The 20,000-nt window shown below is 40.6% G+C and overlaps 3 protein-coding genes across 5 annotated transcripts in view; 2 read left to right on the top strand and 1 right to left on the bottom strand.

Annotated features, from left to right (window-relative positions):
- Positions 1–2,814, top strand: part of rims2a (regulating synaptic membrane exocytosis 2a) — a 126,305-nt gene extending 123,491 nt beyond the window's left edge. For both annotated transcript variants that reach the window (XM_076279968.1, XM_076279970.1), the window contains one exon: positions 78–2,814. In XM_076279968.1, the coding sequence (XP_076136083.1) occupies positions 78–287 (210 nt within the window). In that variant the 3' untranslated portion in view covers positions 288–2,814. The remainder of the gene's footprint in view (positions 1–77) is intronic.
- A 1,318-nt stretch (positions 2,815–4,132) lies between these two features.
- Positions 4,133–13,534, top strand: dcstamp (dendrocyte expressed seven transmembrane protein). 2 transcript variants are annotated; one of them, XM_076279973.1, is made up of 5 exons: positions 4,133–4,287; positions 4,714–5,772; positions 6,281–6,610; positions 7,615–7,720; positions 13,435–13,534. In XM_076279973.1, exons 2-4 carry the CDS (start codon positions 4,723–4,725, stop codon positions 7,675–7,677), a joined length of 1,443 nt encoding a protein of 480 aa, XP_076136088.1. In that variant the 5' UTR covers positions 4,133–4,287; positions 4,714–4,722; the 3' UTR covers positions 7,678–7,720; positions 13,435–13,534. The 2 variants fall into 2 exon arrangements, with proteins under 2 accessions (XP_076136088.1, XP_076136087.1); XM_076279972.1 differs by lacking the exon at positions 13,435–13,534 and having other exon boundaries at positions 7,615–9,165.
- dpys (dihydropyrimidinase) overlaps positions 10,319–20,000 on the bottom strand; it is a 22,313-nt gene continuing 12,631 nt past the window's right edge. Inside the window, exons 6-10 of the mRNA XM_076279971.1 lie at positions 19,250–19,391; positions 18,695–18,837; positions 11,723–11,930; positions 11,219–11,311; positions 10,319–10,451 (exon numbers count right to left, since the gene is read on the bottom strand). Of these exons, the coding sequence (XP_076136086.1) occupies positions 11,234–11,311; positions 11,723–11,930; positions 18,695–18,837; positions 19,250–19,391 (571 nt within the window). The 3' untranslated portion in view covers positions 10,319–10,451; positions 11,219–11,233. The remainder of the gene's footprint in view (positions 10,452–11,218; positions 11,312–11,722; positions 11,931–18,694; positions 18,838–19,249; positions 19,392–20,000) is intronic.

Here is a 20,000-nt window from a genome sequence, read left to right as displayed (position 1 = left end):
TTTTTAAGATTTTATAGTCAACTGTATTTAAAAGTTCAACATGGTATGAAGTGTGACATGGCTGTTCTTCATTCCAGGTCATTGTCTGGGGAGATTATGGGCGCATGGACCACAAATCCTTCATGGGAGCCGTTCAAATACTCCTAGACGATCTGGACTTGTCCAACATGGTGATTGGCTGGTTCAAGCTCTTTCCTCCCTCCTCACTGGTGGATCCGACGTTGGCCCCGTTGACTCGAAGAGCTTCTCAATCCTCATTGGACAGTTCGTCGTTCGGTCGCTCGTAGCAGTGTGCGCTAAAGAAGGTAGCGTTGTTGTAGCAAGCCAGAGGGTGGAGCATAAGAATTTGCGACAGGTCACATCCCCCCCGGTTACACTGCATGCTTGATGTTGTGTCTTCTGAGCCTGTTTCTTAAGGGGTAAAAAACAGTGGTCCTGTGTTAAATCGCAAAAAAAAATAATAATTCATCGCACACATTGTGCGATTGAAGAGCGAGACCCCTTCACCGTCATTCCGTTGGTGAGTGCAGGGGTCACTGGCAAATGGAGGAAACAGGAAGTGGACTCCTGTAGCTGAAGGTATCCCACAATTCCTGGCTTCTTGTCCTCTTCAAGCCATGAGGGGTAGATGAGAACCGCTAACGCGTTGCTGAGTTTTACAGAAGGCCGTTGTGTGTTTTTTTCTCTCTTTTTTTTAAACAAGGAGAAAAAAAATTGTTAGGTCTTATTTGTTCATTTTTATTTTCTTGTTATTTGTTTTTTTATTATTATTATTATTATTTTCGATATGGGTGAGCTAAATGGGGTAACAGTGTTCCAGACTGGAGGCTCGGTCATGCCATTCCACCAGCCTACAGCTGCGCTGACTGACAAGGGGGAGGACGAGAGGATGGGATCAAAGAAAGATGTCCAGAGAGTGGACGGCCCTGACATTTCCAACCCTGCCTCCCCCTGAAATGTACACCGCCCCAAGTCCACCAGAGAGACTTGAAAAAAAAAGTTCGAAAAGGCAATACAAAGATGGCGACCATGAACTCTCCTGAGTAGTAGGACTTGACAACCCAGACATGAACTTTTGTGATCCAATTGAACTGTTTCTCTGTTGATATATTGTATGAAATTTAAATGAGGAAAAAGATGATTTTTTTGCATGGACACAAATTTAGCTGAACTTTAAAAGTGAAAAAAAAATATTTTCTTGAGGCTGCAACTTGCAAAAAAGAAAATAAAAAAACACAGGACAGAACAGCCATTTTCAACCGTTTATATTATTTTTAAAGATAAATTTCACTAGTGCATGGTTTTCAAGGGGAGTGAATGCCACAGCGTGATTACAGAAAAAAAGATACCTTGTTTATTGTCCTTTAGAAATCCTGGTCTGTATTTTTACAGACATGCAGTTGACATGCAGTCTAAAAGGAAAATACGTTTGGGTTATTTACAGTAACAAGTCAAATCCTGTTTATGTGACAGAAGTAAGTAAAAGAAAATAAATGTTTTATTATTTCCTTTATTGTAAAGGCACAGGCCTTTTGAGGATGAACATGATGTATTGTACACCCCCCCCCACCCATCTCCCAGAGTAGCCATTGTACTCACTGCAACTGTTGTCGCCCGGCCCCCCTCCCTTCCTTCCAACCCCCCACCCTCACCCTGATTTCATTCTGATGATTCCGAGCAGACAGCCTATTTTTCGCTGCTCCGTAAGGTTTTAAAAATCTGTATTTGGGATTTGATTTGTTTAAATCAAGCATGTTGAAAAGGATTTTCTGCAACATGGCTTGGGCTCACCTAACAGTAACTCAGCATGTTTTGATAAAGATGATATTTGGGGATTTGAGGGGGAAAAAAAGCAGTTTCTTGTACAGTGCATGTCAACAATGTTTTGTTTCTCCCTCACCTGAAATTGAACTCAAAAATTAGGTAATGGAAATCAGCTCTTGAACATGATCTGAAAAATAAACAGATCAGCAAAAGTTTATTTTTTCCCCTTTTTTTTTTAAAGAAACATTCCACCTCCTAAACTTTGTTCGACAGTTTTGAAAGACAGGTCAAATGTTTTAAATCCCATTGGTGGTTGACATGAAGTGCTTTTGGTTGCATGTTTATTTTGTTTCAGTATTTTAACAAAAGGTTTTTACTAGGATATATGGCAGCACAGACGCCAACAATGGGGCAGTGCTGCTGACCTTTCTCGGCCTTGTTGGTGAAGCCATGACTAAATCACTCGCGAAGGGAAATGACCTTAGGATATTGCCACAAAAAATAGTTTTGTTCTGTTTTGTTTTGAGAAAGCGTAAATAAATTAATTTAATATATTTTTGTTAATTTAATTATAAGCCAAGACCAATTATTTTTCATTTTTGCTATTTTTTGTAATTATAAATAGTGTATCTGGGAGGTATCAGAATCGTATAGCTTCAATGTCTGAATGACAATATATTGAGACATTATTCCTTTTCCATTTAAACAAAATGATATATTTTAGTGTTCATTCTATATCTTGTTGCTGTAACAAGCTATATATTTCCTTTCTGAATTGCATTGTACATACTAGGTGTCCAATTTCCTGGGATTTGAGTAAAATTAATAAGCATAAATAGACAAAACCTACATTAAGATCTTTCTGGAACAGGGATAATGTCTCTAATTGATGGCAAAGACATGTTACTGACCCTTTTTGAATGCCTTCTCTCTTTTTTTCTGGTGCAATGTGTTCATGCCAAGGCTATGTCTTGGTGAAGTATGGTTGAGTACAGAGATTTATGTAAGTTATTTTTCAAATTAAAAAAATAAAAAATGGATATAACACTGTACCGGTGTCCCAGTCCAGTCTCAGAGAATAGGCATGTGTGCCTGCTTGAATGGATGACTACTGACTACACACACAGCATTCTCCCTCTTCCTCTTCCTCTCCCTAACGTTGAAAACTAGTAATATATCTTATACAAGTATTGTAAAATAACTTTAGCACTGATAATTTGGTAACATTAACTTGTATTCATTGTAGCTGCTCGCTTGTTGCTAGCTGATGTTAGCAGTGGTACCAAATTAACAAAAACATAACATTATTCATCTTGCATGACGGATATGAGCTATACTCTCAAGGACTAAATGCGATTTATTTTTCTATTATATTATATTTTTCTATGATATTTCTCATCATCAAGAAAAATCGAATCTCATCATCAAGAAAAAGGCTACTCAATGTCAAAGTCGTGTTGGATGACAGAGCTTGGTACTGTATGTTGCGGCTACTGTCACTGGCGATATACACATGGAATAGGAAGCAACTAAGGAGAAGTAATACGTTGGTTGTGATATACAATGGGAGGTGGGAGAAATTTCCTCACAGTAGACCTTTAACTCAGGATGGTCACAATGCCATAATTAAATCAAGTAAATTCAGTCCAGTGCATTAAGCATCATTGTAAGTGTGACGATGAACCCCCTCAGTAAAGTTTTCACTGCAATGAACATGTAATCAGAAAAGTGTGTTTTCTAATCTATCCACACCCTAAACATCGCCACTGAGAGGAACAACAGAACTATATTCCCAGCTCACACCCAAGATGAAACATACCACTTCAGTTGAGAGTGGCTCCTCTCAAAAACATGTTTTAAGTTGGACTTCTGTAGGGCTTATCATCGGAATGTAGATCTTTGATGTGCTGAAGATTCTGTTATTGTACAGTATGTTACCGTACATTACAGTTACTGACTCTCAAAAAACAACTGTGTCCACTGATAGTGTCAAAAATAGATATGACATTATTTAGTATACATGATATATTTCACTATTTTGCTTAGGACATGAGCAGATCACTAAAGCATATAATTTCATTAAGAAAGTTCTCAGAACTATAGCAGTCTCTCATAAAACAAAAGAGGACAACACATGAAGAAAAACAAGAAGGAACAAGTACCCCATGATCAACACACTACTTCCTTAGTAGAGTAAATGATGGAGCCTATACTACTCTACTTTGATGACACTTTAGTATTCTATACCTTATTTGGTACAAACCTCAATGCTGCCTGAACCAATGTTAAATGACAAGTTGGATCACCCTGATTCTCTCACGTAACATGCTTTTTATCCTCTTGAGTTTCATTGCTCTGAGACTTCTCACGCACTGCACGTGAATGCATACTTCTGTGGTGTGGTTTTAAATTTGCGACATAACTCATGCCTGTGATGAGTAAGCGCGGTTTGTCTGAGACGCAGAAGAGCAACACAGCACTTCTGCTTACTGCATTTGGACACAAAGTCAAGAGCACCATCAGGTAAACATGGTTTCTGCTTCTTTTAAACCTTTGTTTTGTGTTTGACAGACATAAATCACAGTTAACTTTTTCTTTATTAAGTACAGAGTACAATTTAAACATGCATAGGCTATGTTGACTGAATTGAGCTGCCATTCAGACTATTCAAAATCTACCACCAAGATTGATTGTAAGAGTCAGGGTTTACAGTTTACTGAGGAATTAAGGTTCTTTATGACTGATTATTTCTATTCAGCTTCAAAACCAGGAAGTTGAGTAAAACTATAACCAAGTATCTTTTTAATCTCTTTCTTTCCCTTAATTTCTTCTTTCATTCAATAATCAGTACAATCTATTTTAAAATGTAAATCACAAAAGTATGTCCCCAAAAAAATGACTTTGGGGCCATTTTTTTTATTCTCTCACTTAAATGTGTTTGTACTGTAGACACTGACAATGAGGATCGCCGGAGCTCAGCTGAAGGGGACCTTGCGTCAGGTCTGGTGTGGTGCAGTTCAGCTCTTCACAGCTGACTCGCCCGACAGCCGGAGGGACAAGCTGCTTCTCTCTGTCGCCTGTCTCGCCTTGAGCATCTTCCTGTCATGCCTGCTCTTCCTTGGCCTGCGCTACTCTCTGAAGTACGAGGTCGTGGTTTCCGCTGGGGTGGCGGTTGCTTTTGCCATGGGTTCTACTGTAGCCTTGTCCTCATCGCATTACGTCCGCTGCTTTGCCGTGCTGGTCCTCATCTCCTGCGGCCTGAAGCAGACGCGGAACGTACTTATCGCCGCCGGAACAAGTTTAGTGATCTTGTGGAACGTTCAGAACACACTGGAGAACCTCCGGGGACTGGCCAAAAGTCTGCTCTGCAACCTGGAGGCCAAGAAAGTCCTAGTGGACCTGGCTCCGCTCAGCAACTATGTGCAGATGCTGAAATGGGTCGGAGGGCAGCTCAAGCACTTCACGGACTTTGGCGTTGTGGACAGCAAGTCAGAGTTCAAGCTTAAGGCCTCGGTCGACTCGGTGGAGTTCCAGCAAAAGGTGTCCGAGGCCAAGCAGGTGCTTAACCGTACGGCCATGTCTGTCCTGGCCACCATGAACACGGCCTCTTCTGTTGCCCAGAAGTGTTTCCCAGGGCTAGGCATCCTTTTGCTCGTGTTCCTCACCTTCCGCTACGTGAAGAAGTACCGCACAGACAGGAGGTTTCAGAACATCTTCATCACCAACGCCCTGCTGCGGTACGACGAGCAGCAGAGGGCCCAGGGCAGGCCCTCCATTTTCCCGCTGACGGAGAAAGAGAAAAAGCGCTACGTTGTCATTCCGTCTTCCCGTCCTTCTGCAAATGAGGGAAAGGCCATGTTGAAATTTGCCATGCCAGTCTTGACTAACCTGCTTATCTGGCTGTTCTTCATTGGCATCGATGCGCTGGTGTATTGGATCATAGGAGTGCTTCGCACACGACTAGAGGAACTGGAACCGTTTCAGGTCCCTGTGATCATGCATCTAAAGGTAAGTGCAGGAGAGAAAGACATGAATGTAGCCGCAAGTTTTTGACCACTGGAGGAATTCAAGTTAAGAAAGGATAAAGTGGATTCTTATCGCAATACCAACTTTGTCAACACATTGAGCAGATCATAGAGCTACTTGATTGTGAAGATACCTCATTTTTTCTCAAATGTCTGTGACAGGATATTCCTAAGGTGTTAACAGGCATACCTGAGCCATTCTGGCCACTGACTCACAAGTGTTCCATATAGGCAGAAACACATGAATCCTCAGTGTCCTTTATTAAAGCTATTCCAGCTTGATGCTGATGTGGCCAAAACTTATATACAAAAAAAAAAAAATATATATATATATATATATATATATTTATTTATTTTAACAATAAAAAGATGATGGAAGTTCATCCGAGGACTCAAATCACAGAGCTGTATAAATGTATGGGCTTTGCATCTGAGTCAAGAGTAGCCATAATTCTTTCACAATGATGACATGGCATGTCTCTGTCTCCCAGGAGGACAAGGCGGTCATCGGGATCCCAATCCCTGTGGACAGAAGCAGGCAGGACTACTCTTACAGCATCTCCCTCTTTGAGAAGAAGTGTCTGCCAGAGCCCAAGCTGCTGGTGTACTCCACCGCTCCCCTGGTCATTATTCTCACCCTGCTGGTGGGCCTCAGTCTCCTCTCAGCCAAACTCACCCAGCTCCGGCTGTTCGTGTCCGAGCGCTTCTTCTCGGAGCATGCAGAGGCGCGAGCCCAGCACCTGCACGAGAAGATCCTGAGGAAGAGATCCAAGACGAAGTTGGACATGCTGAAAGGACAGCTGGCGACGCTGGTCAAGCAGGTTTGTTTCTGTTTCTGCTTTTCAGTCATTGTTGTTTTTTTGTTTTGTTTTTTTAACTTGAAGGCATTAAGTACAGATTTTTTTTATTTGAAGAATATTGCAAATATATTTAAATACTTGCCAGTTTACCAGCCAGGTGAGTTTCTAAAACAGTATTTGAACACACATTGCTTTGTGAATCAGTACTGTAATCAATGGTGTTGTATCTTAAATGGTATTCTATTGCTGTAGCTGTAGCTTCTTTTTTTTTCCAAGTCACTTACGCTTTTATTCAAGTCACCTGGGATAAAATCATCTGCCAAATGAATACAAGTACATGTAAATGTTGTGTTTTGTAATATAACAGTTTCACCATATTAATGGAGAAAGCCGGCGATTTTAAACATACAGTATATTTCCATTTCTCAAGGTCACTGAATACTGTCGGTACGAAAAAAAACCCTAAACTAAATGGTTTTACCTTGCTCGTTGCTGCAGTCAACAGTTAGAGTTTCCAGGCAGCCACAATGCTCCACTCTGGGGGCATGTTCATGAGTGTCCCCAGAGTGTAGTACTCGGTGACCTTGAGAAATGGATATCTATATTTAATATCGCCGGCTTTCTTCTTTAACCCATTCCTCTAGTTCAGTGGTTCTTAAACTTTTTGTCTGGTGACCCCCCAAAAAACATGGGCCAAGTCTCGCGACCCCCTTCTCTCTAACCGGCGGAATTTGGTTTGGAAATGTTGTGAGATGGGCATTGGAAGCAGAGGCAGAAAATGTCTTCTCTCATAGGTAGGCTATGTCAACATCAAAGGCATTATGTCAATGGCAGCCTTTGACTAAAAACCTTTACAAAAATGTCTTTAATCCACACTGCAAATCATTTCGCGACCCCTCCAATATTTTTGGCGACCTCCCTGGGGTCCCCGACCCCCAGTTTGAGAACCCCTGCTCTAGTTGACGGCTAATGCTTCTGCCATATTCCCCGCCTCACTTCCTCTTTCTACTTCCTTCTTTTCTCAGGCTCAGTTTTGGTGTCCGATCATATTTGGACAACAGCAGAACAGTTTTGAACCCCTAGCCTGACCCAGTCTTCGTCAGACATGATTAAAGCCAAGTGGAGTGCATGGTCAGTGTACAGTACGTTCTGCTTCTACATTAGATTGCAACAATGTGAAACAGATAGTATAAGGAAGTATTCCTGGTTGAATGTTGCAAATTGTGGGAGGTTGAAAAGTGCCTTGTGAAATCACAGAAAACGTGAAGTTCAAAAGCAGAAGCTTAGTGATGGATGAATATGAAAACTATATTTACTTGATGATGGATCAATGATGGACTCAAAAAAACCCTACAAAATGACCCTTCATTTTAAAGCTGCACATTTCTTGCTGAGAAAAGCATATTGAATGGTAAATGGATGTGGACTGTTGCAGCTATACTGTAGAAGCAGTGAAACAGTGGGATGTTCTCCGATCTCCATGTGCCCTTAAACCGACCCTGATTCTGTACTGATGTCACGTCAATGGCTTTTATTGATGTGTATCTCAACTTGACTCAATTCAGAGGTGCTTTATTGGCATGACAAAACGGTACTTGCATTGCCAAAGCAATCACACAGAAGAATGGCATAGTGAGATATATGTTTCTGCCAAGGCAGCTGAAGGTCCCTCCCCTGAGAGGATAGCACCTGAGGGGATTGTTTTAAATTTACAGGAAAAGTTTTTTTTGTTGTAATTCTCTATACTTTTCACAGTGAAGAAGAAAGTGCTCCTCCGTCTCAACCTTTCCTGTCTGGCAGTGACCACGTGTTTTCTCTTTTGGCAGCCAGGTTTCTCTCTCTACCTGTTCCCACTGCAAGGGGGTGGTCACTGAGCCTGTACTTGGTCAGGATTTGCCTCTGCTTTGTATAGTGTGTATATATATATATATATATATATAAAATGCCATTTCTGACAGAAATGAGATACTCTGCCAATTTGTAATCTCATTTTAGGGTTTCATAGAATTGTATTCTACTTTGGCTAGTAGTTTGTTTTCTCCAATGCTCAAAATAGTCTTCTTTTGCTTGTTTGATGATTTTATTGACACAAATGTGTGGTTTGGAAGCGCTATTGGTCTGAGTGTGTTGTGTATGGCACAGGGCACTCTTTCTGGGTTCAGTTCCTGGGTTTTTAATGCTAATTCTCTCCCTCCCCCTCTCTCTCTTTGACAAACACATCTCTGCACGATTATGAAACACTTGGCTGGTTAATGGTTACACCATTTTTAGTTTCACCAGTTAGGAGTTAGGAGTTGAGTTACTTAGTGATTTCAACTTACTTTATATAGTCTCTCTGACTGAGACTCAGCACATATCCATAATGTGTATGTGTAAAACATTTTGTAATACTTTCATTAAGCTTTCCAATAAAATATTTCTACCTCACGAATGTAATGTTTATGTTGACAAACAATGAATACAACAATTTGAATATGACCGTTAACTCATTCGAAAGTCATTCAGCAACTGTAGGATAACATCAGAAAAATGTGCAGTGGTCTCTTTAATTTTTCCCAGAGCAGATTTTAACTGACAATTTCAAATATTATTGTTTATGTATATTATTATATTAGTATATTATTGCACGTTCATTTGTATTTATGTTATAATACTGTATGTAAGTGTGTATGTGGATCATTCTCTGCATCATTATAAAATCTAATTCAGTGTCCTCAGGTAGACATTAAACTGTTTGCAGTCTGCCATGAAGAGCAGTCCTCATTTTTCTAATGTTAATCACAGTGTGCATAGCTAGACATTGCATCGTTTTCCCAGTCAGTGTTTCCCATGAAAAGCATTCCTCGTTTTCTTATAACCTTACACTGCAAAATGTATGATGACTAAGTCATTCTCTAATTCCATATGGCAGCGTACCTCTCAATGTTTCATTTAGATAAACTTCAGCAGAATGCACAATATTGCCATGTAGGCACATGAAGAGCAGGATGCAATATTTTCATGGACAAGATAATTCACACGAGACTAATCGATAAGCACTTATATTTATTTCAGTTTTCAAAATGTCCTGTGCCAGGAAAAAAATATCCAAGACTGCACAATTTTTGTCCAAATTGCCTGTTGAAAATGCCTTGTATTCTTGCTGCGTAACACTCCTTAGAAGTAATTTCTTGATGTCGAAAGAAATTGTCATTGGAGGAGGCTGATGCCACCCCATCCTAACAGATTAGACTATATAAACATGCTGATGCTGACTGACCCCATTACCAGTCAAGACGAGGAGAGGGGCACAAACAGCTGTAGCTGAGGTGGCAGGAAGGGATTTTTTTTATGCTAATTTGAATGTGAATGTGCAGTAGATAAGAAACTAAAGCCTACAGTATATCCGGCGAGGACGAGCTACAGAGATAAGGAGGATTTGGGTAATGGTGTTCCAGCGAGGGACTTGTCTCTCACGTTAACCAGAGGACACCCTGAGTGTGGCCTGCAGCCACCAGCCAGCCCCACTGTAGGGGGAAAACTATGGAGACCCTGCTAGTTATTGTAGCAAAGCTTTCATTTGTTTGCTGGAAACGTTAGACATGACAGAGCAAATCTTTGTATTTTAGAAAAAAGGCAAAATAAGTCTGCCTAACCACATCAATATACTGTACATTTTCACACATGAAATATATATTCTGTATGTTTTCCTTATGATGGTAGGTTGGAATTACTTTGTTATACACTCTATGCCATCAGCTCTGAAGAATACATGTGAATAATAAGTGTGTTTCCTTTGGTTGAAAGTTGAAGAAAATATTTTCAAGTGAGGAGCAATCCTTTCTTTTGCTCTTCCTGTGCTCACCCTTTCAATCCTTTTGACCTGAAATGGACAGTAAAACAACTTATCCAGTTACCAAAATTTGATGATGGCTCAAAATTAAGAGCCAGCTTTCAAAATAGCTGGACTGGGAAATCTGTCATGGACTATTTATAATTAGCCACACAATGAAACACACATCTTGTCCTTTAAAACAACCCCAGTTTACTTCCTTCTTTAAAAACACAACATTGCCTCTATGTTTCTATCATAGTCACAATGTTTAAAACTTTCACAGAAAAAGACATAGCACACCAGAGCATCTCAAACTGAAGGTGACAGCTCTGTTAAATGCTAGCATGCCAGGATGAGGACGGGGTGACAGCTCTGTTAAACACTAGCATGCCAGGATGAGGACGGGGTGACAGCTCTGTTAAACGCTAGCATGCCAGGATTAGGACGGGGTGACAGCTCTGTTAAACGCTAGCATGCCAGGATGAGGACGGGGTGACAGCTCTGTTAAACGCTAGCATGCCAGGATGAGGACGGGGTGACAGCTCTGTTAAACGCTAGCATGCCAGGATGAGGACGGGGTGACAGCTCTGTTAAACGCTAGCATGCCAGGATGAGAGCCAGGACGTTCAACTCTATAAAAGAGCTGAAGTAGTTGATAAAAAAGAGAGACAAGACTTGTCATCTCTAATATCAGTCAATGCTCGTCATGACTGGGAGACCATTCTGACAACTAGGACATGGGCCCAGACTTAACTGATGAAAAGTTACTCTTTTTGTGTTAGGGAGTGTGCAAGACACTTCATCTAGGACTTTACCTGTGAGTTTTGTCTTCAGGGTTTGCCATTATGTGCTAAAGATATGACTTCTCCGCTATAAGGCTCCCTGCTCACTGCAAGAGGCGTTCCCACCTGAGGAGAAAGTTCAAATTAACCAATGATTAACATAGCATTAACATAACATAACGAATCATTTAGCTGATATTAATCACCATAAATCTTTACATTGGAAAAGGCCCAGTGTTGCATGTACATTGCACCTGGTACAGAGGACAGAGATGTTTTTCATTGTTATTATTATTGCAATAATCTAAAAGCTCAAAATGCTACTATGGAGTCCTATGCAGATACTGACTTCAACAAAAGTGCTCTTTTGTGGAGGGTGTGAAAGAGACAAGGCACTCTGTTGCACTTGTTTTATGTTTTGTAAGTCCCTTTAGACAAAACATGTCAAATAGTATGATTATGAAATGGTCTTCACATGGCGGCATGCCATTGGATTTCCATTAGTTACAAGGTAGCCAACAGATGGTAGCCACTGACCTCCTCTCTCTGATTCACCCTCTTGTACACAAACTCGGCGAAGGGTTTTCGGGGTATGAAGCAACCCTCTCCTGGACTGGCCAGCACCTTCCCATTCTCATACACCACCTTCCCTCTGGAGATGGTCACCACGGGAACACCGTGGCACACCATGCCCTCAAAGATGTTGTAGTCCACAGCCTGGTGGTGGGTCTTGGCAGAAATAGTCCTGGAGGGCAAAAGGCTGGGCTTGAGCAAACAAAGATCATAGCAACAACATTTCTTTTTTTTTCACAACAAACAACAAAACAATAATGAATCAATGTCTCTCTAAAGTCAGGTCCCGTCTAAAAGGCAGGCGATCACAATGCAAACCTGTCGAACAAATGGAACTGACAAAGAACAAGTTTTTGTTTATGTGTGTGTTGAAGGTGTTGTGCAAGCCTTTTCCATACATGCTGGATCAGCACAGTAATATGAACAAAAACAAACAAACAGACAAATTGCTGCACCAACACTCTGTGTCTGTGAGCAGAAGATGCCTGCCTCTGAGGAAGCATAATACATACAAATTATAGGTTGATACTGAAATGACAGGAATCCATTTTAGATTTTCATTAACAAAATGCAGAGATGGAACAAATGGCCGAATTACATCTGTGAGATAAGCTCTTCAGCAAAAAATAAAGTCTATAAAATGTGTATGGTGCTATATGCTTGCAGAATGAAATGATATGTTTTACTAAAGGGCCAGTTGGGCTTTACTTAAAGGAATATGCTGACTTTTTGGGAAATGTGTAGTCTATCCTTGGCTAAATGGTGTAAGCCACTTCCAGTGAATTATGCTAGGCTAACGGTGTCAGACTGGGTTATTGCTAAAACAACAGGAGGGCAATGTATCCTCTTATCTATGAGGTTAGATGGCAAATAAGCTGAGTTGGTGTGTATCTAAAGAAAGAATTACTGGCATAGGTAATTGTCAATCTCAAATAGTCTTGAGCAATCTTATATAAGACTTCAATCCACATTATAACTAGCCTTCAGGTCTTGTTGAATTGGAGAGGGGAGAAGCTTATTTTCCTCTAAAGCTCTCCAGGCTCCAAGAATCAAAGGTAAAATCCATTGCATAATTCTGCAATGACAGGTGCCTTTGATTCCACATACAGTCATTACGAAGAGGGTGGCCAATTAACTGAGTGCCTTTGATTGCACATACAGTCATTAGGAAGAGGGTGGCCAATTAACTGCTCCTTGCCATGACTGGGCTCACTACCAGCCTCATCAAATGCAACGCAGAGTATCTACACTTCAGGGCTAATGACCACAAAGGGGGTCAACGAGACATTTCTCCCAACTCAACCCAAGAGAGCATCCTAAGGCACTGAGACCCTTCCTTTCTTCTCCAATTTGTGCAAATTCAGTTCTGTCCCCCCCCCCTCTGGTACATGTATGTCATTAAAATGTGTGAAAACTGTAGAAGTGATTTGTCAAAGATTTCTATACTATCCTATACTATCTCAATCCACCTGCCTATACTATCTCAATCCACCTGCTGCACACACACAATGATATCCCCGCCTAGGTAGCACACACACAATGATATCCTCGCCTAGATGGCAGCCCAGCCAACGCCCTCAAGATATCTAAATAAACAAACTGTTGAGCAGTTCAGAGCTCTGACTCCTGAAATTCCAAGCTCAGACCCGGCTTGATGGTTTTTGTTTGATTTACAGTCCAGCCAAGTCTGCTGTCAGAACTACTAACACCCGACACTCAAAACACCAGAATACGGCAGCATTAAGCCTTACTGCTTAACTCCTACGATGAAGACAAAGCACCGCAGGTGAGTTTATTCTGAATGAATGCACACCTACAGTATGTCTTTTCAATGGAGTTATTCTTGAAAAGAGATAGTATTTAAAACACATTAAAACAGACATTTGACTTTATCCATAGGAGCACTCACACATTGTTCCTTTAAAAACTGTAACATTGAGGGAGCACTGACTGCAGTGGTAATCACCACAGATGAGGTCAAGCAAGCCAAAACACGTTTTCATGACTGAAGAGATGTTTCCATTCTATTGGACTGTATGAGTGTGCGTTTTCATAGGCTATATGTGTCTATTGTTTTTGTTTACAATAAAAAGGCTTCACTTAGTCTCTTTATTTGTTTCTAAGAGTTCTAGGTCAAACTTAACAATGTTTAGAAAGGAGAAAAAGCCCCCACTTTGCATACCACACATCTTTGCATGCAAAGTGTAAACCCCTGGAGGCATTCAGCCCTGATTCAGCAGCAGCAGCAGCAGCAGAGGGAGTGGTGGTGCTCTGGGGTTATATAACAACCATGGTACTCACTAGTGCAGTAGTGAACGGAGGATAGAGGCCTGCACACTGTTTTAAAAGCTCCCAGACAACTTTATTTGATCAACGTTTCAACGTTTGAGGGTCTTCTTAAGGCTTAAAGTCACTCACTAGTGCAGTTCCCATAATCCCTCCCCATCTCCCCCACTCACTCACTCACTCAGGCAGGCTATATTGGCTATGTAACACCACAGACTGTGTAGTGTGTGTGTGTGTGTGCGTGTGTGTGTGTGTGTGTGTGTGTATGTGAGTGTGTGCATGTGTGTGTTGTAACCCAGATCATGCACATATCCATCCCTTCACTTGGACAATATCTGTGTGTGTGTGTGTGTTGTAACCCAGATCATGCACATATCCATCCCTTCACTTGGACAATATCTGTGTGTGTGTGTGTGTCGTAACCCAGATCATGCACATATCCATCCCTTTACTTGGACAATATCTGTGTTAAACATACATATATGTGAGAAAATGAGAGGGCATGACTGTACAGTATAAGATTAGAATACTACTGTACCTAGTGTACAGTGCGTAAGACTTAAGATTGTTAAAAATAGAGCGCCGGATTGTTACGATTATTTCTATCAGTTCACTGATGCAGTGTGGACTTCTTCTCTTTTGTTATTAAGCAGTTATACAGTTATACAAAGCAACACAAATTCCCCACATTCCTAAATCAAATTGAGGCTGACCGATAGAGAACGAACAGATTAGACCATTTCATGGAATAGATATTTAGTGCTTCATATTTTAAGTAATATACATTTAGTACAATGTATGTTTTTTGGTAAAACTGTTCAAACACAGACAAGTGAATGACGGAAGGCTCAGTGGGAACAGGAGACCTAAATTGCCAGATGTCAAAGAAAATGCTTCTGTTTCTGCGGCAGACGACTCCATGGACAAGGGAACAAACTTCAGGGAAGAAACAACACTTGAGTTATGGTAATCCCTGGGAGAATGTGACACCAACTTTACGAATGAGAATAGTCTACCATTTCAACTATAAGCCTAACAAACTTTCTGGAACTAATAGAAAACTAAAAATAAGAAAAAAGAAATGCTTTCCTAAATAGTCTGTTTTTTCTGTGGGCATTATGCAGATGTAACACCTGAAGTTGTTATTTTTATGCAAAACCTTTAGTTACTATTAGTTTGAAATATCTGCATTCTTATTCAGGGTCAAATCAGAGGAGATGAAAGTGGGGTCTGTGGAAAAAGAAACTCCCATCCAAACCAGTGAATTTCCCTCTGAGTTGATGAAATGATGGAATGCCTTCAACTGTCATTCAAAGAGGTACTGTACATCCAAACCAACTGACACATCAGCTAGTATTTAACCTGTGTGTGTCTTATAACTTTTCTTATGTCTATATTATGAGTTTATCAGCAAATTACTCTGAAATTACAAATCCACATCCGGAGTAGACACTCATGCATTTCCACTTGTTTCCGCACACCTGCAGTGGCAACACGTGTGCGGCAGAGAGAAAGATGGAATGTCCGCACACCGGCGTGGCCTGAAGACCCAGACGGATTTGGGAGCTAAACTCTGGTGTGTGGACATTCCCTGTTTTTGTTATATGCTCACTTTGTCCAGCACCTGGCCTTAAAGGAAGTAGAGACAAACACACAACCCCTCTAAACTCACGGGATCACAAGAATATATATATACTATACTTAGTTTGCTTAGCAGAGGTTGGTCCTGATATGGACAGATAAAGTACGGTTATGCTTTTTAGTTTAAGCCAGTTAAGTATACAGTATACTAACCACACCCCAGAACTCTCATCATTGTCTGCCTCAGGAGATGCATTCCAATATATAGAAAATAAATTATTGTGTGGGCTTTATATCACGAAAGTACAGTTAATGCTCTTCAACACAACGAATGTCTGTACTGATGTCACTGATGCAACATGGATTTATGGTCTTTGGAACTGAGTGGGCAACTGCAATTTAGACATTTGTTAAAGCCAGAGCTGATTAAAACGTGTGCTGTACTTCTGAAAGATTTGGTATATGTGGGGCAATAAGCTGACGCCAGGAACTTGTTGAACTGGTTCGGTTTTGACTCTCTCTCTCTCTCTCTCTCTCTCTCTCTCTCTCTCTCTCTCCCCCTCTCTCTCTCTCTCTCTCTCCCCCCCTCTCTCTCTCTCTCTCTCTCTCTCTCACACACACACACACTCTTAGTTACTTCGCTTATCCTCCATATTTTAGGAGACATGGTGGTTAAACAAGCTGGGAGGGTTAGCGGGATCGGAACTACATACAGAAACAGTTACAATTATAACGTTTAGAAAAACTTTGATGTATGAAATTTATGATTCAAGAGTTACTGTGTCATCTCATCTTCACTCTTCCAGACCTTTCTAAATGTCTTCTAAATTCTTAATTTGATTATGGTTTTAATATTAAAGATAAAAACTTTAGATAGGACTGAAGATAAGATCTATAATTTGGAGAAAAACGTGCAAACTAAATGTAGCCTACAAATTCTGCTGGGTAAATCAAAGTAGGGTACTGGACACTTAGGGAATGGTTTGTGAAAATGAACTTTTGCTGAACCACATCGTACAATTCCACTTACTAATTTCATGCTCCATGTACACTCAAAGAATGTACATTATGACTTTATCTCTTCATCTCTTTTGATCAAACGCCTCACAATACTAAACTAACATAAATTATTTTTGCTGCTTTCAGTCTTCCATCTTCCGTCTTGGGTAACGTTCCTGTCTTCCTCACGTTAACCACCAATTAACATCAACCAGCGCCTACCAGTGGCAATGCCAAGGATTATTAAACTGTGCTTTACTAACCTCATTCTAAATTGCATCATTTCTTTCTACATTAAATTCATAAAATATTTTCTGAATTTTTTTTTGTATAAATGTCATGCATGAAACAAAATAAAAAAATTAGCCTACTTAACTTATTGTCTGGTCTTATAAAGTGCACATACTTGACTACCGCAAAGCTATTCTGACCAACCTGCCAAATGACAGTTTGTGGTTAAATCATTGAGACGATGAACGAGGTGACGGTTTAGGTGTAAGATGAGTCAACAGCACTTCTCTGCAGATAACAATCATTCAACTCACTGTCTTTCGGCAGCTGCTCGAGTTAGTCTTTTTATCCACGCCTTGTTTACTTACAAACTACCGGTAGATATGAGCGCTGGGTTCCTACTGCCGCTGGATGCAGTGGTGTCTGAGCTGGCTGTGTGCCCTGTGTGCGGGCCACGTCACCGGCCCCAGCGGAGCACACTGCCCCTGGAGGCATTCAGCCCTGATTCAGCAGCAGCAGAGGGAGTGATGGTGCTCTGGGGTTATATAACAACCATGGTACTCACTAGTGCAGTAGTGAACGGAGGGAGTGGTGGTGCTCTGGGGTTATATAACAACCATGGTACTCACTAGTGCAGTAGTGAAAGGAGGATAGAGGCCTGCACACTGTTTTAAAAACTCCCAGACAACTTTATTTGAGCAGCGTTTCAACCCTTGAGGGTCTTCTTCAGGCTTAAAGTCACTGTGTGTGTGTGTGTGTGTGTGTGTGTGTGTGTGTGTGTGTGTGTGTGTGTGTGTGTGTGTGTGTGTGTGTGTGTGTGTGAGAGTGTGTGTGTGTGTGTGTGTGTGTGTCGTAACCCAGATCATGCACATATCCATCCCTTCACTTGGACAATATCTGTGTGTGTGTGTGTGTGTGTGTGTGTGTGTGTGTGTGTGTGTGTGTGTGTGTGTGAGAGTGTGTGTGTCGTAACCCAGATCATGCACATATCCATCCCTTCACTTGGACAATATCTGTGTTAAACATCCATATCTGTGAGAAAATGAGAGGGCATGACTGAACAGTAAAAGATTAGAATACTACCTAGTGTACAGTGCGTAAGTCTGAAGATTGTTAAAAATAGAGCGCCGGATTGTTAGGATTATTCCTATCAGTTCACCGATGCATGATATCACCACATGACCCAGAGTTGAAGTCTGTGAGCCTGCCACAAGCCTCTGACAACGTCATATGGGAACAGTATGCTCCCAGTCAGCCACGGGAGCTCATCTGCATTTTAAAACCGGATGATTTGTCATCATGTCATATTTGATGTGTTCTGTTCTGAGAGAGTGTACCTTTTGCCTTTAGATTTGTCCTTCTATAAAATATGTGTTGCTATAACTGAAGTGAGTTCTATTATTGTCATTTTTTACAACCACCGTGAAATTAGCAAACATAAAAATGGTTAGTTATTAAGGTAATCATGGCGTGGTTAGTTTTCATTAATAAATATGTTTTAAACAAGGGATGATGCGTTGTACGCCGGTTATTATCGGCATAATAATGATTTCGACAGTGAAAACAGGACCCGAACACGAGGAGGAATGATTGAGTATTACAGCACCATTAACAGCGAAATAAGAAATGGAGAAAAAAATGAAAATGTCAACAATAAAGTGGAAATGTCAAGAATAAAGTCAAAATGCCATGTCAAAAATAAGGTTGAAATGTTCTTATGCTAGCACTAGTTCAATGTTATTCAATCAATCATATTATATCAATATCATTCTCCCACCGTATAAAGTCTCAAGTGTTATACCAAGGAAACTATGCACTTTGTGGAATATAGTCTGTTACCTGGTGGCCTTTGGGTCCCATATGACTAGGTCTGCATCTGAACCGGGGGCAATTCGCCCTTTTTGAGGGTAAAGGTTGAATATTTTTGCAGCGTTCGTACTGGTAACAGCCACAAATCGATTTTCATCCATTTTCCCACTATGCTGAGGAAAGTAAACAGAAAGAAAAAAAAAGTTCAGTCTGTCAGTGCACCTTGAACTAGTGGTCTAAAGGACAGAGTGACTCTCTGTGAGACACAGGCTAGATACACAGATCATGCATTTCACTAGTGCAGAGTAGAGTCGTGTAAAGCATAGTATAACTTGTATAAAATTATAAAATTACAGGTTGGCATAAAGCATGATACAATTCTATAGATCATTGCATTATTTAAAAAAAAAAAAAAAAACAGCCAGCATTCTGTACAGGGAACAAAATTCTGCTGGTGAAATCTTCACACTAGCTAATAAGAACTCTTGATTTTGTCCATTTGTCCCTGTCACAAGTGCATCAATCAGGCAGACATATCAGTTAGACAGCCAAAGCAGCCATAAGCGTAATCAAAGAAACACTGACCACTCCTTTCTCCCAAATGACCGACATCCTGTCTTCCACACCGTTCACCCCATTGGGGATTTTGGTGAAATCGTCTTTTCCAAGAGCCTTCTGGCAGAGGGAGAATGTGCAGTTGTCTGTGCCAGTTACACTCAAATCATCACTGTCGGAAGAAGAGTTATGAATGAATTAAGGATCTGTGTTCATATTGATAAAATATTACGTTAGCCAAGGTGCTTAGTGAACGAATGCTAAACAACTAGTGAGCTCCCTTAAGAGATGTTTATGTTTATGATATTTAGCAGATGTTTTTGTCTGATGCGACTAACAGTATATGAACACTACATTATTATTAGTTAAAAATAACAGTTTGAAATAACGTTGAAAGCCTACATTAAGCATTACTATAATAGAAATAATAATAACAATATCAATAATAACAATATGAAATATCAACAATGAAAATAATGAGATTTTATATTAACAAAAAAAGACAGCATAGACACTTACATAAGTAAACACACATGTAAGGGATAATGTATAGAACGCCGGTCATTATTGGAAAAATAAGTCCCGACAGGGCGACCCGGACCCGACACGCCAGCGGAGGGGTCTTGCTTCGCCCTGAAGGGACTTATTTTCCTGATAATGACCGGCGTTCTATACATTATCCCGCTTATTATACGGCTACTTGCCAAAACGAAGAAATAAGCTTCACAATATGTCTCCTCTATTATTTGTTACCGTTTCGTTGTGGCTTTTGCTGAGAACC

Source organism: Alosa pseudoharengus, unplaced genomic scaffold, assembly GCF_046254945.1.
Source record: "Alosa pseudoharengus isolate Yale_2024_CS ecotype anadromous, Long Island Sound unplaced genomic scaffold, YU_APseudo_1.1 YU_APseudo_1.1_scf_12, whole genome shotgun sequence".
Classification (NCBI taxonomy): domain Eukaryota; kingdom Metazoa; phylum Chordata; class Actinopteri; order Clupeiformes; family Clupeidae; genus Alosa; species Alosa pseudoharengus.
This window is presented reverse-complemented; position numbering and strand designations above follow the sequence as displayed.